The 11,921-nt window shown below is 32.0% G+C and overlaps 2 protein-coding genes across 2 annotated transcripts; one reads left to right on the plus strand and one right to left on the minus strand.

The window, feature by feature from the left end:
• Positions 1 to 4,746: 4,746 nt before the first annotated feature.
• Positions 4,747 to 7,281, plus strand: LOC125827541 (G-type lectin S-receptor-like serine/threonine-protein kinase LECRK2). The gene has a single exon (XM_049506831.1). The coding sequence runs from the start codon at positions 4,778 to 4,780 to the stop codon at positions 7,172 to 7,174; it is 2,397 nt and encodes a 798-aa protein (XP_049362788.1). The 5' UTR covers positions 4,747 to 4,777; the 3' UTR covers positions 7,175 to 7,281.
• Positions 7,282 to 7,383: 102 nt separating this feature from the next.
• Positions 7,384 to 8,654, minus strand: LOC125827542 (G-type lectin S-receptor-like serine/threonine-protein kinase LECRK3). Its single transcript, XM_049506832.1, has one exon. The coding sequence runs from the start codon at positions 8,410 to 8,412 to the stop codon at positions 7,441 to 7,443; it is 972 nt and encodes a 323-aa protein (XP_049362789.1). The 5' UTR covers positions 8,413 to 8,654; the 3' UTR covers positions 7,384 to 7,440.
• Between the last annotated feature and the right edge of the window lie 3,267 nt (positions 8,655 to 11,921).

Consider the following 11,921-nt stretch of genomic DNA (forward strand, 5'->3'; position numbering starts at 1 on the left):
TTTTTATTAGGGATTAAACAAAAAGATGACTTGGGACACCATAACTCAATTCCAAGTGGCGACTCTGAAAATTAAAAATAATCCCTTAATCAATAACGTCACTTAAAATAGAAAAATCCTTCCGCCACCGTGCGCGAAAAGGGGTGTGACAGACTTTATAAGTCTTTAAATTGTGATTTAGATATTTTTGAATGTTAATTTAAGTTTGTTGTTTTATATTTTGTGTAGCTTCTTTATAATGTTTTGTGTTTGATTGGGGCAGAATTGAATTGCTTTTACAGGTGGACAGTAGAAACTGACAGTTTCTACTGTCAAAAAATTGCAGAAAAAGCGACGGACAGGGTGATTTTGTCTGTCGCTTTTCTGGATTTTTTTTTTTTTTTAAAACCCAGAAAAGTGACGGCCAGGGTCCTTTAGTCTGTCACTTTTTTTAATTTTATTTTTTTTAAAACCTAGAAAAGAGATGGACAAGATCCTTTAGTTCGTCGCTTTTCTGAATTTTTCAAATTTTTATTTCCAAAAAAGCAACGGACGACTTCTCATTGTCCGTCGCTTTTCAAGATTCTAAAAAAATTAAAAATTAATTAAAGCGTCGGACTTCATCTCTTTTTTTAAATTAAAAAAAAAAAAGTGACGGACGGCGTCGCATTCTTCAAAACAATAATTTAAAAAAAAAACAAGAGCGACGCAGTCTGTCGCTTTTGGAAAAGCGACGAGATTGACTGCGTCGCTTTTGGCCAAAAATGCGGCGCAGCCCGTCGCTTTTTTCTTCTCTTTTTGGCAGTTTTTTTAGTAGTGACAGTTATGAATGCTAAAGAGATGTTGGTGTTGACAACGAAGGTGAAGTTGGTGATTGTTGTAGCGGCGACGGTGGAGAAGAAGATGATGACAACGATGGTGGTGAATGAGGAAGAAGAGGAGAAAGTGATGGTGATGGAGGAAGAACTGATGGTTGTGGTAGAGGAGGAAGAAGAAGAGGAAGTGGTGATGGTGGAGGTGGTGACGACAGAGATAGGGAGATGATGGCAACGGTAGAAGATTGGGGAGGGGGAGGGGGAGGGGGAGGGATGAGAAAGATAAGACTTTTGTGTAAATAATAAAATTTGAAGATTTTAAAATTAGTGGCATTAACACTAATCTTAAAATAGTCACCTCTACGTAATAAATAAGACATGTGTTGCTTTTTCTTAATTTTAGAACTCTTTTGTCGTCGTTAACTAAAATTCCTAGTCTAGACCGTCATTATAAATTCAAATTTGTAAAAAGTAAAAAATAGACCACAAAGAAAAAATTAAACATTTAATTAGTGTTTTGCGTATTTATTAAATGATAATCCTCTCTTATATTCACCGGTGAAATATGTTCGTTCTCCACGACCACAAAGAAAACATTAAACATTTAATTAGTGTTTTGCGTAGTTATTAAATGATGACCCTCTCTTACATTCACCAATGAAATATGTTCGTTCTCCACATCAACAACTTGAAATAATAAAAACATATATTATTATTCAATATAATTTACATTAGTAGAGTTCCTACGATAATCTTATCTAAATGGATCGAATTAGTCAGTGCCGGCTCTTGCTTGATAAATTTAAGGCACATGCATTGGGGGCCTCAAATTTTCATCAAGAAAAAATTATGTGTTAATTTTTTTAATTAAAAAATAATTATTTTTACTTAAAATGTATAATTTTAAACAAATATATATTATTTTATTATTTTTAACGCCAATCAAATAGAAGAAATTAAGAAAACATTATTTTGTATGTTTACATTCTCTTCGCTAACACTCGTATTATTTATCTTTTTAAAATTCTTTTGCATTTTCTTTTAATTTTTTTTTGATAAGTTAGAGTAATACACTGTCAAAAATATAAATAAATAGTCGAAAAAATTCAATAAAGTGACTTACAATTTTTCTTTTGTTTGTTTCTTCTTAAATATTCAAGTATTACATAAACATATTAAAGTAGGGTTATAACTTATACCAAGTTACCAATTTCTTGTATCAGATTTTATGGTTCTAATTCTTATCTTTATGTAAAGCTTGTCAACTTATTACTTATAGTATTATGTTAACAATTTATATAATGATTGCCTCAGCAAAAGAATATTTTTCAATGTTGAATTGATAAAATATTACTTAAAATTAATAATTAAAAACGACATTCGAAAAATACATTTTAAGAAAAGATATCAAGTAATAATTTGCACTTAAAAAGTTTTAAAAAATAAAATACTATATTTGATATTTATATAGATTTTAGGCCTCAATTAAAATTTCGTTTTAGACCTCAAATTACGTTGAGCCGCCCCTGGAATTAGTCCACATAGACGATTTACGATCCAAATTATTATCCAACAGAAATAGTAGCTTATAACTTCTGGAATGGGCTGCTGGCAAGAAATCTTAACGAAAGAAACATTTATTTTTCAATAAAAAGAAATCAAAACAAAAAGGTCCAAATTAACTTTAGAAAATTGATTTGAGTACCTTAGTGGTCAACTTTCTATCTTTCTTTAACGAGTGGTATTTACGCGGTAGTTAAGTAAAATGGAATTTATTTATGAAAATTTTGGTTTATTTGAATTTAAAAAAATTAAAATTCAATAGTGGGTTTATGATAATACTTTGAGTTTATTTTTTTATTATTTACAATATATATATCACTTTAAAAAATCAATATCAAAATCAAACTGAACCAGTCCAATTTTTTTCGTGCTTTGGTATTTAGGTCCATTCCAAATATAAGTATTTTTATGATTGATCATACTCTTATTCAAAGTTTGAATATATCTTTAGTGAAATTCCTAATTACGTCGTCACTAGAGCCGTCAATATGGGCTAGGCCCGTTGGGCCGGCCTGGCTTAACCCGTGATTTGATAGGGTTGGGCTACGATTTTTGGAGCCCATTTAAGAAAATAGCTTTTTAGCCTGGCCTGAATAAGTCTATTGATTTGTGGGGCTTGAGAAATATGGATAAGGCCGGGCCGTGGGATAAATAAAAATTAATTAAAAAGAAAAATAAAATAGAGTAGTAAAAATAACAAGAGTCTAAACTCAAAATCTGTTTAAAGTTTGAAATATTACAATTTAAATATAAATTATGTACTACATAAAATAAAAATTCCCTAAAATTTCTAGGAATCACTACATAGGCTGTAGCCTATGGAATATTGTCATAGTTTTCGTATTTTATTATGTTCATTGGAAAAAAATTAGGTTAATATTTTTATTTAGTTATTTATGCTTTTACTTGAAATCAAACTTAATAAATATTATAAAGATACTTTTATTTGTGGATTTGATTAACAAGTAATACACTAGCACCATGTAATATTATCTTGTCAATATTTATGATAATATTTTAAAATTATAATTTAATATAAATATTTATAAAAAATATATTTTTAAGAAAAGAGGACTGGTCCGGCAAGCCTGTAGCCCACATACATGTGGGCTGGGCTGACCATTTTCTGGCCCACAACAAAAATGGGCTAGCCCGACCTGGCTCGTCAAATTTCAAAGCCTGTATGAGTTAGCGCGGATGGGGTGGGCTAGCCCATATTGTCAGGTCTAGTCGTCACTAAATATGACAGGATGGCTAGAATGTGTTCATCACTCAGAGATCTGGTACTGTTTAAACTAGAACTTGGTTCGAAGCATTTTATGCCTCTTGGTGAATCTATTTGCTGCAAATTCAAATTAATTGGACTAGTAAATTTAAACTATCAAGATCATAAAAGCAAAAAACAAACAAACAAACAAACAAAAAACAAAGAATAAACTACTAGGAAAACTTACATTGATATGTTATCTTAAGAAAAATATTTACCATCTATAGCAATAACATTTTTTTTGACTGGACACTTATAATATATTTATAATACAATTTGAATATGTTTTACAGAGAATAATTTATAGAACATATATAATACAAGTTTTATTAATGGATAATACATTTATTACACACTTTAATATATTTATGATGCATTGTGTCAATTTCTTAACAAATAAGTATAATATATTTTAAAATACTTACAATACATTTAAGTTGCATGCATAATTCACTTTTAATACACAATCAGATTTATTATGATATTACTATATATATTATTATAAGTAATAATAGATAAAAAATATCACTAAAACTAATATTTATTTATTAAAAAGTACAACTCAAATAATTTTTAGAAACTCGTCAACATTTCCAAGTCAAGAAAACGCGGTAGAACTCAATAGGTACATTTTACTCAAAAAAGTGGGGTAGCCAATGGACTTATTCAACATTTACTTTTTAAAATGTGGTCCAACAAGCAACAATTTAATTAACGTTGAATTTTCTTTTTCCCTATTTCTTTCTAAAAATTGTTTATGTGGAATATGACTTTCACTATTGATATAATACATAAATATATTATTTAACTTGATCTCAGTTGATATTTACGTCTTCTAACATTGTGTGTGCACAAATTACATATAAATTTGTATAAAGTTGAACAAGTAGACACACACATTCTATGTGTCATTATACACATAGGACGTCACATAGATGTTGCATAGGATGTGAATTGCCATGTAGGACGTGCGATGTGTGTGTCAACTTGTTCAATTTTATACACGTTTAAGTGTCTGCTTATGTAGTTACGTACGGTTCAAGTTAGAAGACCGTTTATGTAATATGCCTGACTATTTACCCTTGCAGGCAACATTATATTTGTAACTTATAGGTGTACATAATATCCATTTATAACTTTGCCTCTTTCTTACATGACTTTTTTAGCTATGCTTCTTGTTGGTCTCTTATTGTTTCCCCTTTCAGCCATTGCTCAATCTTACCAAAATGTTAGTTTGGGTTCATCACTCACTACAAGTGATGTTACTAGCTTTTGGTCATCCCCATCTGATGAATTCGCTTTGGGCTTCCAAAAAATTGGAAATGAATCAAGGTACTTACTAGCCATATGGTTCAACAAAATCACAGACAAAACCATAGTTTGGTCAGCTAATAGGAATAATCTTGCCTTAGATGGATCCAAAGTTCAGCTCTCCGCGGATGGAAGACTAGTCCTCACTGATCCAACTGGTCAAGAGATGTGGGCTCGTGGCATGGCTAATGATCAATTGGCCTATGGAGCCATGCTTGATAACGGAAACTTTGTGCTAGCAACTAGTAGTTCAGACACTCTATGGCAGAGTTTTAATGAGCCCACCGATACGATTTTGCCTGGTCAAGTACTTAACCAAGATAACAGTCTTGTTTCAAGTTTCTCTGACACGAATGTATCGAGTGGGAGGTTTGAGTTCATACTTCAAACTGACGGAAATCTAGTGCTTTACACAGTCAATTATCCAGCTGAGACAACAAATGCTGCATATTGGTCACCTATGTCAGTTGGCAGTGGTTATCAGGTGATCTTCAATCAATCAGGCTTTATTTTTCTTCAAGCAAAGAATGGAACTTTGATAAATTCGATATCTTCTAATGTGGAAAATTCAAGAAGCCAATCAATGTATCATCGAGCGATTCTTGAATATGATGGAGTTTTTAGGCACTATGTCCATCCGAAATCTTCTGGTAGGGAACCGATGGCATGGTCTAGTTTGTATAACATTCCTGATAACATCTGTTTGTCTATCAGGCAACGTACAGGAGGGGGTGCCTGTGGTTTCAACAGCCTATGCTCAATAGGAACTGATCAGAGGCCGAGATGTGATTGTCCACTCGGATATATCTTGGATGATCCGAATGACAAATTAGGCAGCTGCAGACAAAATTTCTCTGAGCAAAACTGTAACCATGAATCGCGAGAAGTTGAGTCTTTCACATTCCACGAAATGTTGGATACTAACTGGCCTGACTCTGATTATGAGTCTCACCGCGATGTTTCAGAGGATTGGTGCAGACGGAATTGCTTGAATGATTGTTTTTGTGATGTTGCCATTTACAGTGACGACAACATCTGTTGGAAGAAAAGGTATCCTCTTTCAAATGGGAGAGTAGGTCCAACGATCGGAGGGAAGGCTTTGATAAAAATAAGGAAAGACAACTCCACAGTGGGAACACCAAATGTTGAAATAAGAAAAAAGAAAAATCAGTCTACTCTGATCATTTCTGGTTCTGTGTTGTTGGCCAGTTCAGTTTTCATGAATTTGTTCTTAATTCTTTTGGCCCTATTGTACATTTTTAAGTTTATAGGGAAAAAACGAAAGAGGACTGCACCGTATTCAGCTGTTCCAGGAGTGAACTTAAGAAGTTTTAGCTACAAAGAGCTAGAACAAGCTACAAATGGATTCAAGGAAGAATTAGGAACTGGAGCTTTCTCAACAGTTTACAAAGCGGTTCTTGATGATGAAAATGGGAAAGTTGTTGCTGTCAAAAAACTCCGAAACATGGTAACAGAGGGAGAAGGAGAAGAAGTATTTGAAGCTGAAGTGAATTCAATCAGCAGGACTAATCACAAGAACTTGGTCCAACTCCTTGGATTCTGCAACGAAGGCCAACACCGCCTGTTGGTATATGAACACATGAAAACCGGCTCAATAGCACACTTGCTATTCAAAGATTCTAGGCTTAGTTGGTCCAAAAGGGTACAAGTTGCCATCGACACTGCCAAAGGACTTTGTTATTTGCATGAAGAGTGCAGTACCCAAATTATACATTGTGACATCAAGCCCCAAAATGTGCTTTTGGATGAAAATTTGACAGCAAAAATAGCAGATTTTGGTATGGCCAAGCTACTGAAAAAACATCAGACTCAAACAACCACTAGGATACGTGGAACCAAAGGGTACGTAGCCCCAGACTGGTTCAGAAGCATGCCTGTAACTGTGAAGGTTGATGTGTACAGCTTCGGGGTCTTGCTCTTGGAGTTGATTTGCTGCAGAAAAAACTATGAGCAGGATGTGGCAAACGAGAACGAAATGATACTACTGGAGTGGGCTTATGATTGCTATAGAAGAAATAAGTTGCATTTACTTGTAGGCGATGATGAAGAGGCATTAGAAGATATCAAGAGATTCGAGAAGTTCTTGTTGGTTGCAATTTGGTGCATTCAAGAAAATCTAGCATCAAGGCCTAACATGAAGAAAGTCATGTTAATGCTTGAAGGTTCTGTTGAAGTATCAATTCCTCCTGACCCTTTTTCGTTTGTCGATTCTATTTAGATCAACCATGTTTTTTTTTTCAATTATTCATTTGCTTGGACCTAAAGAGTACATCAATAACCTGTATCTGTATCTCAGTGCAATATGTTTCTTGAAATGTCTGAAATATTTCATTATTTGCTAATCAAAGTTTGTTATACAATATGGTCCATTAATTATTACAAATCCAAACTATTGAATTGTGTAAAATTGCAAGTTGGATCGACGAATTCAACCATGAACCTATAGCAGACATACATTATATCTAATTTAAGAAGCTCTTATGTTCAAACTTTCCTTATTTTAAGGAAAGCTTTTACATTCAAAGAGGTATCTACTCTCCCATTTGACAATGTAAGTTTCTTCTTCCAACAACTATTGCTTCTATAAATGGTAACAGCACAGAAACAATCTTCTAAACAAGCCTTCTTGCATTCTTCTTCAGCAGAAGGATAAATCCTCTCGAAATCTGATAACGGCCAATCAACATCTGTCACCACATCAAAATCATATAATTCTTCAGGATTTCCCTGTCCAAATTCATCACAACTTGGAACAAATTTTGGTTTGCAGCTTCCATACTTATTATTTGGATCGATCAACGAATACCCTTTTGGACACTCACAATATGGTCTTTGATTTTCACCTAGATTGCATACATTGTTGAATCCACAAACTCCACTTCCAACATCGTCAAGAATTGCTAGACATATGTTATCAGGCAAAGACCAAAGAGTACTCCACTTCTGATCCCCCGTACTCTTAGGATGATAATAATGAGTTAAAACACCATCAAAATCAAGACTTAGCCTGTGATAATTTTCTGAAATTGAAGGAACCTTGGGAGGTGTCAACACAAGTCTTTGATTGTTCCTTTTTAAAATGTAAACTGAACCAAACTCATCGAATACCAATCGATAACCAGAATTGGCTTCATCTCCTGAATCAGAAGTATGACTGTTGTAATACTCAGCATCATAATCGAAATTCGTTGGCTTGGATTGAGTAACAAGAACCAAATTCCCATCACTCAACATACGAAGATAAAATCTACCAGGAACAAAGAAAGACTCCGATTTTCGAGCAACAAGCTTGTTGTTAATCTCTAGTATTTGAGTAGGCATAAGGGTATCAGTCGGATATCGAAAACTTTCCCATAAAACTGAAGAATCAACCCCAACAAGAACAAAGTTTCCAGTATCATTCATGACAGCATAAGCAACATTAGAACCAATCCGACCAGTGCTCCAAATGATCATTTTCCCTTTAGGATCGCGGAGAATTAGTCCCTTTTGAGGATTTAACTCCGCGATAGAGCCTCGTGGCACGAGGTTACCACCATTTGCATACCAAACTATGGTGGCATCTTTAATCTTGGCATAGTATATGCAAAGCAAGAACTGATTTTGACTTTGAATTTTCTTGAATCCAAATGCAAAATCTCCAGATTGAGAAAGCCATGGTGTTGTTTCATCATTTGCTATGAGAGAGCTGCCTAATGGTATAGTTTGTGCTAAAATATGCAAGAGAAAGATGAGAAGAACAAGAACAAGAAGATATTTTGTGAAGTATGTCATTTTCACATATCAAAAACCCAAGGCCGGGTATACAAAAATAAGGCATTGGCCTTAGGCTCCCAATTTTAGGTGGCTTTAATTTTTTATCAAGAATAAATTATGTGTTAATTTTTTAAAGAAAAACATTAATTATTTATGATAAAAAGTATATATTTAAAATTATTATTATATTCTCTTCAACCCAATTCAAATAGAAAAAAATCAAGAAAATATTGTTTTATTTTCTTACACTCTCTCTACTAATACTCACATTATTTTCTTTTTAACTCCTTTTACACTCTCTTCTTTAAATTGTTGATAAGTTAGAGAGTAATATTCTGTCAAAAATATCAATTATTAGTCAAAAAGTATTGAACAAATTGAATTGTAAATTCTTTTTCCATTTCTTCTTAGATTTTCAAGCATTACAACAATCATAGTAAAATGTAGGGTAACCAAATTATCAACTTCATCAAAGCTATGGTTCTAACTCTTATATTTATTTGAAATTTGTCAACTTATTACTTGTAGAACTATGTTAACAATTCATATAATGATTGCCCGAGTAAAATAATATTTTTCAACGTTGAATTAACAAAAATCTTATTTAAAACTAATAATTGAAAAAGAAATCGAATAAATCATTTATATATATAAAAAAAATATTAGGTAATACTTTGCATTTAAAAATGTAAGAAAAATAAATTTTTAAATAAATGCACGTGAAGTTTATTTAGAGTTTAGGCCTCTAATTAAAATTTCGCTTTAGGCCTCCGATTACGTTGAGCCGCCCCTGCAAAAACTATGGTATATAAATGTGAGTTTTATCTTTTATACACCACTATCCATAAAAGATGATAACATTTCATAATTAAGTGGAAGTGATAATTTTGAAAATAAGAGTGTTACGTTGATCACGGTGGGAAATAGTCTTAGTCCCCAATTATTTCTACTTCACGAGTGTTTTGTACTTCTTTGCCTTTCATAAGCTTTTGATAATTGAAATGAATACAGAGGGTTCCACCATGTAGGAGATTTGAACCAGGCTGGCTGATGGATGATGTGATATTTGTCTCCATAAAAAAAAAAGTTTTACTAAAATAATCTTTATTTTATATAACAATTTTTAAAAAATAAAATTATTCTATAAATAAATTAAAAAGAGCTTAATATTATATCATAATTTTTGTTTTGATAAATAAAAGAAAACTAAAAAAACTTGCTTTCCAGTTTGTTTTTATTCTTTTTTTTTCCTTTTTCCTGTCCATTCTTCCTCTTTTTTTTAATCTCTTATTTGTCGTTTTGTCCCATTTATCCTTCCTTTTCTATTTTTTTTTTGTCGTTTCCTTCTTCTATTTTAAAAAAAATATATTTTCCCCTTTTTTCTTTTTTCAGTTTTCTTTATTTATTTTTGATTTAGTTTTTCACTTATGGAGCTAAAGAACTTATCTATTTTTTTATAGAGAGATAAGTGTCAAAAACTAAACTATCTATTTTTGTGAGTTTCATATCTAAATTATTGAGAGTGTGAGTTTCATACTTAAACTATCACTTATTAGTTTGAGAAATACACCTCAATGGTGTGTGTAATGCACTCTCTCTTTTGTTTGAAAATACTTTGACACATGACATTCCACATGGATAAAATATTCTACCTTAACAAAAATTAAATAGTAAACTATTAATATTAATTAAAAAAAATTAAAGATTAAAGTATTACTATCCCAAAAAAATAATTTTTAAGAAATAAAATAAAATTTATTTTTCTTACCCCACTCCACCCCCTCCCCCCTTTCATAATCCCCGTCTTTTTAAAAAAAATTTCTTTTATAATATATTTTTAAAAATTCATACTTCACCCTCGGCCCCCCCTCCCCCCCTCAAAAAAAAAAAAAACCAAACCATCCACCCATTCCCAAAAAAAAATGATATTATTTTATTTTTAAAAAAATAAAAATTCCACCCCATCCTATTTAATCCTCCGCTCCTAATTTAGTTTTACATTTTTCTCGTTTTGTGTTAGATATGTACATATATTTTTAGGAATTTTTTTTCGTGTATCGAATATAACATAAATAAAAAAATTATTTTAAAAAAATTCTTGCGGCGGCAAGTAAAATATATTTTCGATATGTATATATCTAATACAAAACGAGAAAAAAATTGGAAGCGGAGAGTTAGGTGGAGTGGGTAGAATTTTTTCTTTTAAAATAAAAAAATATCTAAATTATTTGAAGGGGATGTGGGGGGGAGGGGGGGGATGAAGTAAAATAATTATACACTTTTTTAAAAGAATTTTAAACTAAAAAAAACTAAAAAATGCGGTGAGAGAAAGTGATTGAGTGGGGAAAGCAAAATAGTTTACATTTTATTTTTTAAAAAATAATTATTTTTTTGGGATAATAATTTTTTAATCTTTAATCTTAACTAATATTTAATTTTTGTCAAGATGGAATGTTTTGTCCATGTGGAGTATGATGTGGCCATTTTTTTAAAGTTTAAGTGTGTTTTTGACACTTATCTCTTTTTGTTATGAAACTATATAAAACAAGAAGAAGAATAAAGTAGGGAGAGGAGAAAATACTTCTTATTCCTCTTGAAGTATATTCAGGATTCACATATTTGATTTACAACGAAGGAAAACTCCTTTATTTATAGGGGAAACCTAACTTGGTCCCCAAGTAGGATTCCTAACCATTCCCTAGAAGGACTCCACATAATAGACATTCACTATAATACAAATATGTTTATAACACTCCCCCTTGAATGTCGGTAGATTATGTGCCTCGTTAAAATCTTACTAGATAAAACTCAATGAGAAAAAATCTAGTGAAGAAAAAAGAGTACACATATCTAATAATACGCATTATGGATCCCTCATTAAAAACCTTACAAGGAAAACCCAATGGAACAAAACCTTGTGAGGGAAAAAGAGTACATCACGTATTAACTTCCCCTAATAAGAACATCAATCCAGAAACTTGAATCTTTGTTTTTCAAGTTTGTGCACCATCTTCTTGAAAGTTGTAGTTGGTGGAGACTTGCTGAATAAATCAACTATATATTACTTGAACAAACCTGTTGCATGTTGATATCATCATTCTTGGGAGCTCATGTGTGTAGAAAAGCTTTGACGAAATATGCTTCCTTCCATCTCCTTTTATGAATCATACCTTTAGGATCAAAGAATTCTGCAAGTTCCTTACTTCAAC

Source organism: Solanum verrucosum, unplaced genomic scaffold, assembly GCF_900185275.1.
Source record: "Solanum verrucosum unplaced genomic scaffold, falcon-dt-bn FXZP01000124.1, whole genome shotgun sequence".
Classification (NCBI taxonomy): Eukaryota; Viridiplantae; Streptophyta; class Magnoliopsida; order Solanales; family Solanaceae; genus Solanum; species Solanum verrucosum.

What these genes read in the sequence shown, in the direction of transcription:
- LOC125827541 (XM_049506831.1), top strand. Translation starts at nt 4,778, where the DNA reads ATGACTTTTTTAGCTATGCTTCTTGTTGGTCTCTTATTGTTTCCCCTT.
- LOC125827542 (XM_049506832.1), bottom strand. Translation starts at nt 8,412, where the DNA reads ATGATCATTTGGAGCACTGGTCGGATTGGTTCTAATGTTGCTTATGCT.